The sequence below is a fragment of the Oryza glaberrima genome, chromosome 5 (genome assembly GCF_000147395.1).
Source record: "Oryza glaberrima chromosome 5, OglaRS2, whole genome shotgun sequence".
Classification (NCBI taxonomy): Eukaryota; Viridiplantae; Streptophyta; class Magnoliopsida; order Poales; family Poaceae; genus Oryza; species Oryza glaberrima.
Window position 1 is genome coordinate 8,051,854 of NC_068330.1, and position 16,931 is coordinate 8,068,784.

Here is a 16,931-nt window from a genome sequence, read left to right on the forward strand (position 1 = left end):
GATTCCATCCAAAGTGGCACACAAGTAAACGAAAATTTGTGTCATGGCATATAGGTGACTCAAAACTTTTTTATGGCACATGCGTAACCTCCAACTTTCTTAATGGCATAGGGGTAAAACACTCAAGGAAGGAAGTGGAGAAGCCGAGGTAGCCGAGGCGGTCGGTGAGGTCCACGAAAGCTCGGTTCACGCGGGGGGAGCGGTGCCGTGTTTTGAGGTAATGAGGTAGGGCCCGCATGTCATGTCAGGGTGGTGACGGTGTCTTGCTCCTTTTCCAGCTTCCGCACTGCTTGGGAAAAAAATTGAAAAAATATATATTTTATCGCATTTGTAAGAAAATACTGGTTTATAAACTTTCATCACACAGTTCAAAACATTTGATTTAAATTTGAAAACTTTCATCTTAAAATTTAAAACATTTTTTAAAAATTTTCAACTTAAATTGGATGTGAAAATTTTAATTTATAAAACAAAAAAAATCGTGAAGAAAATCACGCTTGCGGCGAGAAAAAGGTAACTAATCACGGGAGAAAAAAAGAGCAACAGAGAAAAAAAGATAAAAAGGGAATTAGTGCATGCGTGGGCCTTGGCTGTGTTTGCGCCGCCAACGCCTACGCGCTAATTAGCGTTTCGGTAATAAGCAGCCTTATGGCAGATGCTCATTGGTCTCCGTGCCTAATCCCATCATATGCTCCCGCCAAAACGGTGTTTATGTGCTTAGTTATTTTATGAAAAAATAAAATTATGCGCTAGAGTTAGGATCGTTTTTTAGGGATCCTTTAGTCATATGACTTTGTCATTAACATATAACCTAATAAATTCTGAACTAATATGGAGAAACTCAATCCGATGGTTTTGTGCATTTTCAGTAATGGAATCCGAAGAAATTGAGCGAGCATAGAAGATTACGATTTAATACAATTTACCGTCGCATCGACCTGTTTCATGTGAAAGGATGAGCGTGTTATCTTGCAATAAACACATCATTATAAACAAAAAATGGCGCCGAGAACTCCTGCCCCGTGGTTGGCACTTGGCACTTGGCAAGAAAGAAAGGAACACGAACCAAGAGAGAGGCCAAGAAAGGAACACGAACACAGTGCCGGGGAGCTCGGTTGCCGAAGGTAATGGCGTCGGTTCGCCGGAGATGAAGAGGCGATGATTCAAGGCGATTAAAGGCATGATTGATGGGGAAAACATGGGGGAATTTATGAGGAGGTGAAGGGTAATCGATTTTCGTAATCAATCGGAATGGAAAACAAGCGGGGAGGCGGATCGAATCGGTGGCAGCGCTAGGGTTTTGTGGCCGGGGAGAGGAACGGGCAGCGTCTGGAGGTGGAAGACGACGACCGCTTGCGGCGGGGGCGGGATGGGCCGGCTGGGCTGTACCCCGCTGCAGCCACCACCCTCCTCCTCTCTCCCGCCTCATCTGCCGGCCTTTGCACCCGCCTCTCGCCTCGCCTAGAAAGATAGAATAGGAGAAAGAGGAAGGGTGATGACGTGGATCACCCTTACATATAGTGCCCACGTCCCACGCTGACTCAGCCACCATGTCGAACAAAACCTGTTGCAATACTGATCTAGGACCTATTGTGACCGGTTTTAATTAGTTAAGGGATACCAGATATCTGGTTTTGTGGTTTGAGGGCGTTTTTTAAGTCGATGGCAAGTCGAGGGACCTTTGGTGTACTTTTTCCAACTGAAAGATACTTCCAGCTGACAGATGGGTTCACATCGATAAATTACAGGGAAGGCTCATACATCAATCGATTCATAGGCCCAAGGCCCAAGAAGGACCAAGTTGGGAGTGGATTCTTTCCTGCCAATGGGAAGAGGGTTGGGCGGGAACCTCTCGCACCTTTTCTCTTCCCTCAATTCCGACGAAACCCCCCCATTTCCCCAACCCCAACTCCATCTCCCTTGGAGAAGGAACCAACCAACGCTAACTCTCGCCTACTGCCGCTGATGCCTCCTAAGCGCAAGTCTCCGGCGGCCGGGTCACCGAGGAAGACACGGAGCATGGCCGTCGGGAAGCAGTGGGCCGAGGCTCCGGCAAAGGCGGCCAAAAAGGAGGCGGCAGCACCCGAGTAGAAGGGGAGGAAGAGGGCCAGGAAAGAAGATGCAGAGGTGGCGGCTGCGGATTACAGCGCTGTGGCCAGCAACGGGAAGCGCATCGTCGTGGAGTCATGGTAAGTGCCCCCACGCTCGGGGTGAGGGGATTACTTGTTCATCCTTGGGATTTAATGGCGTTCTGCTGGGGCTAACCGGCTAATGGTTGGTTGATAACCTAAAAGGTGAAGCCCCCTTTTACATACATACTATGGATGGTCTTCTGTGCATTCTTCAGATTTTGATACCCGCCGAAGCCATAAGGAAATCATTTTCTAACGATGTCAGTTCAGAAGAAAAAGGAAAAGAACAATGTTCTCTCTGTACCTAAGTTCAAATAGTTGCTAGGGGATTATAGTATTTTGGCTGTAGGAGGTTTACTTACTTCTTCTTGCGGCTTCTAGTTTTGGTGTATATATGAAGCCATTTTTTGTGATTATCTGTCAAGTGCTTTGCTATCTATAGGTTTCCATTTCTTTTGGGGGGTCATATACTCTGCTTCCTTCCTTGATAATTGAGTGTTTTCTGCTGTTTTCTGTACGTTCAATTAATACTAGTTACTTAACCTTCAATAACGGACTTTAGTTTTTGTGAATTATCACTGGAAGTGTTAACAATGGTTTTGTCAATAGATACCATCGACATAGAACCCAAACCCAGAATTCCTTACTGTATCTCTAATCAGTATGTAAGACCACCTTCTTTTGTATTTTACATATAAGAATGATGATTGACCATACGCGCAATAGATCTGTTATCGAACAGACTTATAATTTGCTTTTGCACATTGGACAAAATGTTCTCCTTGCTTAGCTGAATAATTCTAGATAACTCGTACATCATTCCTTTATCTTGATATATCTAAAAAAGTCCTATTGCATTAAATGAATTATTGGTAGCAATTCTTATTGAATTTTCTTTTATCCTTGCTTCTTTGTACGATTCTCTAGCACTCAATGCAGACAGTTCAAGATCAGAGCTGTGAAGGTAAAGGAGGATCTGGAAAGTTTTGTTCCTGGGGTATCTGTGGTAATCAACCCTGAAAATGTATCTACATGGTGTTAAACCGAAGTAATTGTTTTTTTTTGCAACAATCAACCCTAAAATAACTTTTCGGTTATCTCACTGGCTTCCTTCGTTGTCATCATTGTTTTCCTCCTAATTCTCAGCCACGACGTGGTTGCCTGGAGATTCGTGAGGAAGGTGGTGAAGTGTTCATATCACTGCTGGTAATCTTGTTTACTACTTGGTACCTGAATCATAAGGGACTTTTCTTAGCTTTCTACATCTGTTGTTTGCTAGCTAGTTATTCTTTTGGTTTTCTTTTAACTTGCATTGGCAGTTCTTTTCAGTGATGATATATTAACTCACCTATGTACTTAAATCACTTGCATTCCAATTAGAACATCGAATCTAAGAGACCATTCTATATAATCATTACTATATTTGCTAGGAATTAGGGTGCATCATGATTTGTGTCTGATTGAGCACACTCCAATTTGTGTGCAGAACATGCCAAGACCTTTCACAGCGATGAAGAAGCTCGACATGGATGAGGTCATCAAGGACATAGCAAAATAAAATCTCCTGAATCAAATCAACAACTCATGGGGTGAAAATCTTTAGGTGGCTTATAACTAGTAGTAAGCCTCCAATCCCACCTTTCTGTTGGATCTTCATCTTGAAATGTTATTGGATGGCACTCCGTGTTGCATACCCATGGTGTGTTGATTCACTGGCACTTCCTGTGTTAAATGTATCTAAAGATTCCTGCATACTACTCGTAATATCTAATATTCAGTTACCTAGTGATTTGATGTCATATGTTCTGTTCTAGCCACAAGTTTGAATTTATGTACAGTTCCCCCCTCACTTAATATAAAACCAGCAAGAGCTGGCTTAGGTTTCAAAAAAGAAAGTTTGAATTGCAGCTGTTTTTGATAGGCAATGAGGCTACCTTCTTAGGTCTTTCCTAACTTTTCTCAATATAATAGTCAATATTCAGGGGAGAGGCTAAGTACAAAATTAACAATGTGTTAAGTCACTGCAGTCCTCAAATCAAATAATGTTGGCTCAAATAGTAATATATTTGTTTCTTTCAGTACATTGCAGGAAGTAGTAGCATATGTCAACAATACAAATCACAAATTCACAGTCCCATCTCATGTACAGAGCTGTAGAGCCTTCCTTATGAATGATAGACTAGGCATTATCTAAAAAATGAATGTTAGACTAGAGCAATTTTACAGTCTTTAAGAAGATACCATGAGGTACCACTTTTTCTATTATAAATTTGATACCTAAATACTATGAGGCACCAAATTTTACACTAAATTTTTTTTACCTCATGGTATCTCCTCAAGGACTGTAAAATTGCTCGTTAGGCTAGGAGATTTGCTGACAGTTGTGGACCGCAACAATTTGTAGCATGCATTGACTGTTGTCTCTAGCAATGTCTTCGACAATGGATGGCTGCCAGATACCACTTGGGTGCCTTGAGCTATCGAAGTATTTGTTTCCTACTCCTCATCCTCTGAAGCTGTCCATTAAGTGAAACGGAGACAGTAGGGAGGCTCATCATGCAGTTGAAAGATGGAACGAATATGGGTAAAAAGAAAGAAAAAATATGGACAGAAATCAGAAGAAGAATAAGTAGCCGAGCTAATTTACTCCAGTACTGGAAGAAGAGTTGTCACCGATGTTTGTCTCAAAACTGTAGGGTTCTCTTGTGTACAACATGTGCCACTTCCTTTCATCGTCTCTTTGATCAGCATAGGCCTTGACATGCTGGACATGGCTCAATTTGCCCCACTCAGGACCAGATTCTCTAAGGGCTATGGATGTGAGTAGCTCTAAGCTGCAGTCCAGCACCAGGTGCATAGGACTCACACCCTGCTAGCCTGCAGGTATCTTGGGAGTTGTTCCATGTTGTAGTCCTACAGTTCCAGCCCCTGTAGCTCAGGCACCCCCTCCAATGCCCTCATCTTCGGGCAGCCGACAATGATGAGCTTCTGCAATTTGGGGAGAGATGTGACCCTCTCCAGGTCAGGGTTATCTTGCAGCTCAAGCTTGACAAGAGAAGCAAAGCTCTCTATAGAGCTGAGTTGCTGGATTTATATAGGTCCATGCTTGTTAAAGCTATCGCTTCCGAGGAAAGGCCAGGAGGAAGGCTTCTCAATTTGCAGTTTTCGAGCGTAAGCTCTTCCAATGCAGGCATTGTCTGCACATTATTTGGTTGCTGATCCCACTCCCACTCCCACTCCTACTCCTCCATGCCTATTAAATTCATCTCCTTCAAACTAGGGTATACATGGGCACCATGGTGGTGTTGGCTGGATGATGGTCGTATAGTCATGAATTTAGGGCCAACACGCTTGATTGCAGGGGCATGCATGACTTGAAAAAATTTCAGGCATGGGAGGTGGCAGAGGCCGTTGGGCAGTTGGGTGCAGCAGGCTAGGTCCTGCATCATCACAATCATCAGTCTCTCAAATGCACTTGCTCCTCTAGACATCATCCACCTTGGTAGCCGTTGTCCAAAATAGCCATTGATCTCAATACTCTCAATGCACCATGGTGGGGCAAGCTCATCCAACACCTCCTCGATTTGTCAAGGTTCTTCCTCGGAGACACTTTTCTCATCTTTTACTAACCCATCTTCACCAAGTCTACTGCTACAGTCTAATCTCAAGCTAAGTACATAAGATGCGACTTCTCACCAAGCCTAGCCTCTGTAGCCAAGGAGGGAGCAGGTACATTATCTAGCTTTCTTAGTGAAAGTCTCCGTAGCTGAGCGAGAGGCCCCAGCTCTTGTAAACTACACCACTCACCATCTGCTTGTGCAGGAAACCCGCATAAATACCTCAAATTTGTCAATCCACAGAACTGTCGGGGTATGCCATTTATGCTTACACCTAAGAGGTCAAGATGCCTAAGCCGCCCTAGCTTTACAAGGCTTGGATGCCTAAGCCGCCCTAGCTTTACAAGGCTATTAGGAAGCCTGACTAAGTTTTCAGACTCAATCTCAAGGTACTGCAATAATTTGAGTTTGTTGATGTTCCGTAGTAGTCTAGCTAGGTCGCTGCATTTTAGAAAGATATACCTCAAATGTTTGAGATGGTGCAAGGATTCAGCCAAGGAAGCAGTACAGTTGGCGTCTTCTATGTGCATAATTCTTAGGCTTGAAAAATTAATCAACAAATCCCCATGGTTAATCTTGAGCTCACCAATTACTATTAGTGTTCTAAGTGATCCCTGGCCTTGTATAAGTCTCCAGTCAAATTCATCATTTGGTTGCAAATCATTGGTTTCTATAGACAGCCTAAGAAACTTTTGTGTTTGAAGTGCACCTTTGCCTCTTTCATCTAAAGTTGAAACTACTAATGCTTCATCTCTAGATAGATGTTGAGAAAATGAGCGAACAACATCATGCATGCTGCTAACACTGATTAGCATATTCTTCATCTGGCTCTATTAGGTTTCTGTAAATTAACTCTTGATATTACCCTTCTCCTAATTTTTCTAAATCATCGGTGTCCCCGTGAAGAAATCATTCGCTTATCCACATGCCAAGACTGTGACATTGTAGAATACTACATTTTTTGGGAGGAGGGAGCAGTGCAGAAAGCACTGCTTCAAACAAGGATGCAAATCTTGATAGTTCAGGTATACCGCATCGTCTAATAAAGCAGGAGGTATTGACCACATAAAATCTTGCAGAACTTGCTCCCAATCAGATCTCCGTTTCTCCCTCCTGCGCAACAGCCCTCCCATTACTTTACAGCAAGTGGTAATCCGCCACATTTCTCTATTATTTCCATTCCGATGTCCTTTAGTGTGTCATCAATTTCAACCTCCTCCATATCATCACTTGATGCTACCTGAACATGCATGCATGCATGAATTCAGATTAATTTTGAGCTTACTAGCTAGCAATTAGTACAAGATTACATTATATATGCTAGTAATAATTAATATGGGTAGAGCTATGACCTGTTTCTTGAGCAGTAACCATGCATCTTGAGGGTACAGTTTGTCGACGTGGTGGAAAGGTTGTATGGCTTCCATCCGTTGGGTGACTTCGTCATGGCGGATGGTGATGAGGAGGCGGCTGCCGGCGGCGCCATGGCTGAAGGGTGCCTTGAGTAAATTGTCCCAAGATCTTTCACTCCACACGTCATCGAGCACCAGGAAGAACCTCTTGTCCCTGATGGCGTCGACGAGCGCTAGCACGAGCAGTGACTTGTTGCTCTCTCGACCATCGCTGGCGCCGCCGGCAGACTTGATGGCCGTCCTCAGGAGGTCCACCTCGTTCACGTCTTGCGTCACGCTGAGCCATATCTTCTTGTCGGACGCTTCCTTGATGGCCTCGTCGTTGAACACCTTCTTTCGCCAGTTTTGTCTTGCCGATCCCGCCGGTGCCCACCATGGCAACCACCATCACCGCGTCCTGCTTCTTGTGCTTGCCATCGGTGAGTCTCCTCACCAGCGCCCTGGTGTCCTCCTTGATCTTCTCTCCGACCACAGCCGACTGCTCCAACACCGGGTCCGTCCTGCGGTCAGCGACGCTGGACCGTCGAGGCGCCACCATGTCTTCGTAGGACTCCAGCTTGAGGAAGCTGAAGGTGGCTGCACTCTTGCAGATGGCGTCGAGCCTGGCATTGAGCGCCTTGATGCGGCTGCCAATGTCGTGGGCGAAGAGTGGATTACGGAGGCAGAAGAGCAGCGGCAGCCCACAGGGTCGGAGGAGGATGAGCTACCACCCCTGCGCAGCATGGCCTTGAGGTGGCAGAGGTCAAGGATGTTGGTGGCGTCGTACATGGTGTGCTTGAGCTTCGTAACCCAACCCTGGACACTCTGGTCAGTGATGCGTTGGCGATCGGCGTCGGCGAGATAGTCCTTGAGGATGCGCAGCTTGTCGTGGAGGGTGGCGATCTCGAGGGAGACGCCGAAGTGGAGGTTGAGCTCGTCCTTGGCCACCTGCTTGAGCAAGTTGCCAACGTAGGACGCGAACGCATCCAGAACAATGGCCATATGTGAATGTGAATGATCGACACAAACACACACTGACACTAACGGAGGGCAAATTGGTTGATGAGGCAGTCAGTACCCGCACGGACGTGTATATAGCTACCAACATAAATTTTTTCCTTTTTTTTTTGAAATAAAGTTTATCCCTGCCTTGCCTTGCTCTTCATCCTGTGCTTAGCTTGATGCTTCTGCTTCAATCTTTAATTTGTTGTTAGCTCTTTTTTCTTTTATTTTTTTGGTGAGATTGTGATGCAAGGAAGGGCTTATTACGGGGTCTATCTTTTTCCTTGTCATCATTTCCTTCATTTGCTTTTTTCTACCCTCTTCTTGAGGGTACATAAATATTGGTCATTGGGTGTGATTGAGTACAAGATAATGAAACCTGAGTATGCCGGTATTAAAACCTTGTTAGTGGGTGCATTTTTAAGTTTAGAAAAAAGAGTCACTTAGGATATTTCTGCAAATCAGCTTGCCACCCCAGCAAAATGATAAGTGCGTAAATAACCTCCTAAGATCTTCCTACATGCGTAAAATTATGCATATCTTTGAACCATGCAAATCTTCATACACATCAATATTGTCGAATCACCTATCCCGTTGGATTAACAAACTACTACTCATCATGTCAGATTCAACGGCTTACTGATCCACAGGCTATAGTGGTGTGTTTGGCACTACTTGTTTGTAACTCATTCTCAAAACAAGGTAGTAGCTCATTAGCGCATAATTAATTATATATATATGATTAATTAAGTAAATATAAAAGAATTGAAAAATGTAGTAATACGATATTTTAAAACAACTTTAATTTAGAAAAATTTTCAAGTTCAGGAAGTATGCACATGGAAAACAATATAACAGAGGTCAGCAAAGTGTCCTGAACACACCCTAACCAGAGGTTTGGAAAGCACTACTCTTTAACATCCTCCAATTCTAACAACACATGATTTGTTGTTGAAAAAAGTCTTTCTGACTCTCATGGCTTAATAATTGAGTTTATCTGTAGCTAGCACATTCGACAATATTTAGGAGAAAAACTTTTTCACTTTAATTACATGTGTAACTAGGGTGTAGATTTGTTTTGAACGTAAAACCCACACTTGCCCAGTGGTGGAGAGGGCTCGCCAAAGAGGCAGAGCTTGTGCGATTGAATCCCACGCTGTCGATTTTATTCCCAATCTCCACCCGCACGAATTTTATACATAGCCCAAACTTTAAGTACCTTCGCACTGGTACCTTCTATCTTAATCCGTTGGATTTAGAGCAATCAATGGCTCTAATATATCACATGCACTGTAGAAAGTCTTTATTTTTTTTAAACAAAGTTTATCCTTGCCTTGCTCTTCATTCTGCGCTTAGCTTGATGGTTCTGTTTCAATCTTTAATTGTTGGCTTTTATTTTCTTTTTTTTGCATGATTGCGAGGCAAGGAAGGGATTATTGAGGGATCTTTATCATTATTTTCTTCATTTGTTTTCTTCTTGCCTCTTCTTTTCCTACTCTATGGGCATTCAGCTATGCATCCTAGTTACATCCTCCCTCAGTTATCAAAACGAGATCAATTTTCATTTAGTGACTAACGTGGCATCCATGTTAGTACCAACATGAACATAATAATAATAATAATAATAATAATAATAATAATAATAATAATAATAATAATAATAAGTGGATCCACATGTCATCCCTTCTCTCTCTCGTCCCCTCTTCTTTCTATCTCTTTTTCCTAGTTGGCGGACCTTCGACAATGGCTCCTAGCTTTGGTGGAGCCATGGGAGCCCTGAGTTGTTCTCCTCTCCACCTACCACACGTCTGGCACCAATGCTGATGGCCGTCTTGCCTCCATTGAAGGAGATCCTCGCCATGGTTGTCCTCGCGGCTGGAGCCACCTCCTCGCTACCTCTTCTCTGTGGGAAGAGCAAGGGTTGTGGCATTGGGGGACGTGGGCTATTGTCGGGCCACCGTTGGGGAGTAGGGAGAGGGGTTGAGGAGCTCTCCTCCTCGACCTCCCTCTTCTCCCTCTATTTCTCTGGCAACCTCACATGTTTCTCCTCTTCTTCTATCTCTCTTTCTCTCTTCCCTATAGCTCTCTCTAGGACATGTGCCTGTGCACAGGTCATCTGTGCATATGTACCAATGTGGTGATGCCTCCACATGCAAACCTAATTCATCTCTCACGCTGCTACTAGTTTCTCAACCACCTTGACGGTGGGGCTGTCACTATCCCTAATTTCAGCAGTCTGCGTTGCTTTAGTTTCACATCAACAAGAAAGATGTGGAGGCGGCGTCATGCTCTCCTTCGCTACTCAATTCTTCAGTGACATGGTCTGCTAGTGGGATTGGATGCTACTGGGCCACCACGTCTGATGGCAAGAAAGCAAAGACGATGACTCTGCAGGTATTGTAGATTTCTGGAATCTGTTGTGTCTAGGCTAGTCTCTAAGTGCTTTCATCATGTAGTATATGCCAAATCACTGTCTTTTTTGAGGAATTAGTTTAGGTCTATTGTGTTCATCTCCATTTATAGATACTATGTGTCTGAAATATTTTAGCATATGCTACATTTAAATCAATTTGAACAACAATACATATTTGCAACCGGACTAAATTGACACTTACGGCAATAGCTAAACAACATCCAAGGCAACAACATAATAGAAAACCATCACTAGCACATTTTGGCAGAAAACCATCACTAGCACATTTTGGCCCTCAATAATGTAGGTAATAAAAAAGTTGTATTTTCCTCTAATTACAACATTCTTCCAACTAGACTTGTCGGAAATAACCAATTTGCCTTACAACGAATCTAGTACTCCACAATAATGTTTATTTGGACAATTTCTTTGAGATACCATTCTATGTAATGATTACAATACTTCTAGGAATTAGGGCACATCATGATTTTGTTTTTGATTGAACACACTCCAATTTGTGTGCAGAACATGCCATGACCTTTCAAGGTGATGAAGAAGCTTGACATGGATGAGGTCTTCAAGGAGATAGCAAAAAAAATCTCTTGAATCCAATCAGTGACTCATGGATGTGTGACTCCATTCTGAAAATCTTCAGTTGGAAGCCTGAAAAACCCACCTTTTTGTTGGAGCATTATTATCTCGAATTATTGAATGACACTCTATGTCACATGCCCATGGCTTGTTAATTTACTACCCTTTCCTATGTTCAATGTAGTTAATTAAAGACATTCCAAATTGATGACAGTATAACAATAAAAAAGCTTTGGTGCCTGATGAGCCCCTTTGTGTTACCTGCGTACTTCTCTCAAGATTTGGTTGACCTCTGATCTTTTGATATAGTTTTGTTTTGCCCACAAGTTTGAACTACAATTGTTCTTGATAGGTAGTGAGGCTAGCTCCTTGTTGTTGTGAGCTCTCAAAGTATTTTTGTACTATTCCTCATCATCCCTTGATTCTGTGAATGAAGCAACCCAAATGAGAAAATGAAATGAACATGTTGAAAGGTGGACAGAACATGGGCAAAGAAATTAAGGCAAAAGAATATATAGATATAAATTAGAAAGAAGCATATGTGTTAAAGTGTTAATTTACCTCCAGAACTAGAAGAAGAGCTGATCCCAATATTTGTCTCGAATCTATAGGGATCTCTCGTGTACAACACATGCCACCTCCGTTCATTGTCTCCTTGGTCAGCATAGGCCTTCAGATGCTGGACACGGCTCAACTTGCTCCACTCAGGACCGGATTCTCCTGTTGATATGGCTGTGAGCATCTCCAGGCTGCAGTCTAGCAACAGATGCCTAGGACTCACACTCTGCAGCAGGTATCCTGGAAGCTCTTCCATATCTAAGTCCTTGAGCTCTAGCCTCAGCAGCTCAGGAACCCCCTCCAATATCCTCATCTTCGGGCAGCCGTCAATGACGAGCTTCTGTAACCTGTTGAGGGAAGTGATACTCTCCAGGTTGGGGTTATCATACACCTCAAGCTTGACAAGAGAAGCAAAGCTCTCCACAGAATTGAGTTGTTGGATGTTACGTAGGTACAAGCTTGTCAAGGCCGTTGCTTGTGAGGAAAGGCCAGGAGGAAGGCGTCTCAGCTTGCAGTTTTCGATCACAAGCTCCTCCAATGCAGGCATTGCATGCACGCTATTTAGTTGTTGATCCCACTCCCACTCCTCCCACTCCACCATGCCTATCAGAATCATCCTCTTCAGCCTCGGGAATGCATGAGCTTGGCGGAGTTGGCTCGATGATGGTAGTATAGTTAGGAATTCAGGGCCAACACGCTTGATTGCAGGGGCATGGGTGAGCTGAAAGTAATACAGAGACGGAAGTCGGCAGAGGCCATCTGGGAGTTGGTTGCAGCAAGCGAGGTCATCCATGATCACCATCGACAACCTCTCATATGCACATGCTACTCTTGACATCATCCACCTTGGTAGCTGCTCTCCAAAATGGCCACTAATCTCAATGCTCTCTATGCACAGTGGCGGGGTAAGCGCATTGAACACCTCCTCGATTTGCCGCTGCTCTTCCGCGGGGACACCATTCTCGTCTTCTACAAAACCATCTTCACCAAGTCTACTGCTACATTCTAACATCAAGTAGCTAAGGTGGGCCTTCTCACCAAGCCTAGCCTTTGCAGCGAACGAGATAGCAGGTACATTCTCTAGGTTACTTAGTCCAAGAACCCAGAGCTGAGCAAGAGGCCCCAGCTCTTGCAAGCTACACCAATCACCATCTACTTGGGTTGGAAAACCATATAAAGTCCTCAAGCTTGTTAGGCCACAAAACCCTCGAGGTATACTAGTTATACTTGTGCCACTAAGGTCAAGATACCTCAATTGTCCTAGCTTTACAATGCTATTAGGAAGCCTGCCCAAATTCTCACATACAAGGCCAAGGTACTGCAAGAATCTCATCTTGCCAATGTTTTCTGGCAATCTAGTTATGTCACCACATTTTAGGGAGATGTACCTCAAGTGTTTGAGTTGATGCAATGATTCAACCAATGTGGAAGTACAGTTGACATTTTCTATGTGTAGAGTCCTTAGGCTTGAAAGAGTAATCAATGAATCCCCTGGGTTAATCTTAAGCTCACCAACTAGTATTAGTGTTCTAAGTGATTTTTGCCCTTGTATAATTTTCCACCCAAATTCATCATTCGGTTGCAAATCATCTGTTTCTATAGACAATCTGAGAAATTTATGTGATTTAAGTGCACCCCTGCCTATTTCATCTCTAGATGAAATTACAAGTGCTTCATCTCTAGCCAGATGTTGAGCAAATGAGCGAACAACATCATGCATGGTGCTAACCCATTCTCCAGCGTACTCCGCATTTGGCTCTATTAAGTTTCTGTAAATTAACTCTTTATAGCACTCTTCTCCTAATTGTTCTAAATCATCAGTTTCCCCATGAAGAAATCCTTCACTTATCCACATGCTAGTAACTGTGTCAATGAAGAAATCCACATTTTTGGGGAGGAGGGAGTAGTGCAGAAAGCACTGCTTCAGACAAGGGTGCAAATCTTGATAGCTCAAGTATATAGTATAGTTTAGCTCAGGCATTTGAGGTACTGACCATATAGAATCATGCAAAATTTTCTCCCAATCTGCTCGCCGTCTCTCCTTTTTGCACAAGAGTCCCCCCATTACTTTGACAGCAAGAGGCAATCCACCACATTTGTCTATTATCTCCATTCCGATGTCCTTGAGCGTCTCATCAATCTCAACCTCCTCCATCTCACTTGAAACTACCTGAAAATTATTTCATATACATGCATGCATTTAGAACAATTAGTTTAGCAAATGGTACTCTATTCTACTCTATATACATACAAGTTAATATGTTGGCAATGTCTTTTTGTTGTTAGATTATTTTTTTTCGGGGATTTTTGTTGTTAGAATTAATTATTATGGCCAAGAAGATAGGTGTCACAGTGTTTCTTATGGCAGAGATAGATGAGGGAGGGATGTAAAACATTTAGTATATTGTGTAAATCTGACCTGTTTCTTGAGCAGCGACCATGCATCTGGAGGGCACAGTTTGTCGACGTGGTGGAAGGGGTGCATGGCTTGCATACCCCGGGCGACGGCGTCATGGCGGGTGGTGACGAGGACACGACTGCCGGCGGCGCCATGGCTGAAGGGCACCTTGAGCAGGCCGCTCCATGCTCTGTCGCTCCACATGTCGTCGAGCACCAGGAAGAACCTCTTGTCCCTGATGGCGTCCACGAGTGTGGGCACCAGCAGTGACTTGTTGCTCTCTCGACCATTGCTGGCACCGCCGACAGAGACGGACCTAATGGCCGTCCTAAGGAGCTCCACCTCGTTCACGTCTTGTGTCACGCTCAACCATATCTTCTTGTCGAACGCTTCCTTGATGGCCTCGTCATTGAAAACCTTTTTCGCCAGCGTCGTCTTGCCGATCCCGCCGGTGCCCACCACGGCGACCACCACCACCGCGTTTTGCTTCTTGTTCTTGCCGTTGGTGAGCATCTTCACCAGTGTCCTGGTATCCTCCTCGATCTTCTCTCCGACCACGGCCGACCGCTCCAGCACCGGGTCCGTCTTGCGGTCGGCGGCGCTGGGTCGGCGAGGCGCCGCCATGTCCTCGTAGGCCTCCAGCTTGAGGAAGCTGAAGGCGGCGGCGCTCTTGCAGATGGCGTCGAGCCTGGCGTTGAGCGCCTTGATGCGGCTGCCAATGTCGTGGGCGAAGAGCGGATTGCGGAGACAGAAGAGCAGCGAGTCCAGGCAGCTGATGTTGACGGGAGGTGCGGATGAGCCGACGCCGCCATGCTGCATGGCCTTGAGGTGGCAAAGGTCGAGGATGTCGGTGACGTCGTACATGACGTCCTTGAGCTTCCTGACCCAGCCCTGGACGCTCTGGTCGGTGATGCGGCGGCGCTCGGCGTCGGCGAGGTAGTCCTTGAGGCTGTTGAGCCTTTCGTGGAGGCTGGCGATCTCGCCGGAGACGCCGAGCAGGAGGGTGAGCTCGTCCTGGGCCACCTGCTTGAGCAGGTCGCCGACGTAGGACGCGAAGGCATCCAGGACGATGGCCATAGCTAGCTAGTTGATGAACTGGGAGGCTTGATCGATCAGCACGGCAGTGTGGGTGTAGATAGCTATCCTCACGCGCGTACGTGTATTTATCTTCTAACGGCCATTTAGTTTTTAGTTTTTTTTTAAGAAAGATTTATCCCTTCCTTACCTTGCTCTGAGTGCTATGCTTAGCTTGATGCTTCTGCTTCAATAGCTTTTCCTTTATTTTCTTTTCACTTTTTTATGTGGGATTGCGTGGGAAGGAAAGGATTACTGAGGGATCTTTTTCCTTGTCATCATTTTCATCATTTGCTTTCTTTTCCCCTTTTATTTTCCTAGCATCTGTGGGCTCCCGGTTTACAATTCTGTCCTCCCTCAAGTATTAAAACAAGATCAATTTATCTCCCTCAATTCGATGATTTGCCGGTCGGTAGCTGAACGGGTCGACAGAGACCACGCCCCAGCTTGTATTGACCCACCATAGCCGGCCGGCGAAGGCCAGCACCGCGTTATGCGAGCTTATTCCCAGCCGAATCAGCAGCGGATCTATCATAGGGCTACAGGATCTCGAGCCTTCGCTACCGGCAATATAACCATAAAAACCCTGGTAAAACCATCACTAAAATTTTACGTCATATATATTTATTCGATTTTGCTATATATTTGTCGACAAATTTTCTCCTAAAAATTTAACAGATATAATTACAGTACAATCGTAGTGTAATTACACTGTAACTTACATGTAATTACACTGTAACTATAGTGTAACTTGTATGTAACTTTCAAAAATCTCTCCGTAATATGTTATTTCGGTAAAATAGAGGTTGTGGAAATAAATCCTTACATATGTATGTGCTGTGATTTTATTTTTCTTCCTCACCAAAACAAATCTTGTAATAGATCTAAAGATTCAAAATTACATGAAACTTATATACAAGTTACACTGTAGTTATATGCAAGTTACAGTGTAATTATATATAAGTTACAGTGTAATTACACTACGATTGTACTATAATTACATCTGTCAAATTTTTAGTAGAAAATTTATGACAAATGTATAGGTGGTCCCAATGAATATAGAGAGAGGCTTGGGCCTACATGTCACTGGGATAGAGGAAAAGAAGGGAAGTGGGCAGCATGGATATGTGCCAGTCGTGTGGATCGATCCATATCTTGCGCCCTGGTTGTTAATTTCTGATCAAAGGAGCAGCACATCTTCTTATAGTATTTCCTTGGTGTGACAGCGGAGAGCCTATTCTCTCTAATTTTGAGTGATTAGCAGCAGCAGCAGCTGGTGATCTGCGATCTTCTCGTCCTTCGTCATCCCCGTGCTGATCTTTCTAGGTCTCAACTTCGTTGTCTCGGCTCGCCACGAACAGCGGACTTCGTCGTGCTTCACTATACGTCTCTCAACGGTTTTGAGTACCGTTGATTTGTGAGAAAATCGGTCCATCTCTCTACGTGATATTATTGTTTGAGACTTACTAATTGCTAGTAGTAAATTAATTCTTGCTAGTTGTTAGCCTGCATATGTGGAGTAAATTGAGAGCCATAGCTAATAGCTTGACGTGTTTGACGTTGCCATGTCAAATTACGTTGCATCTTTTGTGATCATGCTACTAGCATATATTTCCATGTGGGAGTTCTTAATTCTTGTTTCTACCTTTCCATTTAGTTTAGGAATTAATCTCATGGTTAAAATATGTCTCCTAGCACTATGCTTCCAACATTGGGCGAGCTCGATTGACGCGCGCTGCGCCGAAGAAAGCGAAG

The 16,931-nt window shown here is 44.1% G+C and overlaps 1 protein-coding gene and 2 pseudogenes across 3 annotated transcripts; 1 reads left to right on the forward strand and 2 right to left on the reverse strand.

Annotated features, from left to right (window-relative positions):
- Positions 1 to 905: 905 nt before the first annotated feature.
- LOC127773481 (putative disease resistance protein RGA3) lies at positions 906 to 8,142 on the reverse strand (annotated as a pseudogene).
- On the forward strand, positions 1,966 to 3,690 carry LOC127775138 (uncharacterized; annotated as a pseudogene).
- Positions 8,143 to 10,852: 2,710 nt separating the features above from the next.
- Positions 10,853 to 15,214, reverse strand: LOC127773182 (putative disease resistance protein RGA4). 3 transcript variants are annotated; one of them, XR_008017529.1, is made up of 4 exons: positions 14,124 to 15,214; positions 11,708 to 13,874; positions 11,408 to 11,570; positions 10,853 to 11,218 (listed from the first exon to the last, which is right to left on the reverse strand). XR_008017529.1 is itself a non-coding variant. In XM_052299211.1 (3 exons), the coding sequence occupies exons 1-3, from the start codon at positions 15,177 to 15,179 to the stop codon at positions 11,548 to 11,550; spliced, it is 3,246 nt and encodes a 1,081-aa protein (XP_052155171.1). In that variant the 5' UTR covers positions 15,180 to 15,214; the 3' UTR covers positions 10,853 to 11,547. The 3 variants fall into 3 exon arrangements, 1 of the variants encoding a protein (XP_052155171.1); XR_008017530.1 differs by having other exon boundaries at positions 10,853 to 11,315; XM_052299211.1 differs by having other exon boundaries at positions 10,853 to 11,570.
- Between the last annotated feature and the right edge of the window lie 1,717 nt (positions 15,215 to 16,931).

Coding starts and splice junctions, on each gene's coding strand:
- LOC127773182 (XM_052299211.1), bottom strand. CDS start 15,179: ATGGCCATCGTCCTGGATGCCTTCGCGTCCTACGTCGGCGACCTGCTC. Junction 13,875..14,123: donor GGTCGCTGCTCAAGAAACAG/GTCAGATTTACA, acceptor AATAATTTTCAG/GTAGTTTCAAGTGAGATGGA. Junction 11,571..11,707: donor CTCTTCTTCTAGTTCTGGAG/GTAAATTAACAC, acceptor CTTCATTCACAG/AATCAAGGGATGATGAGGAA.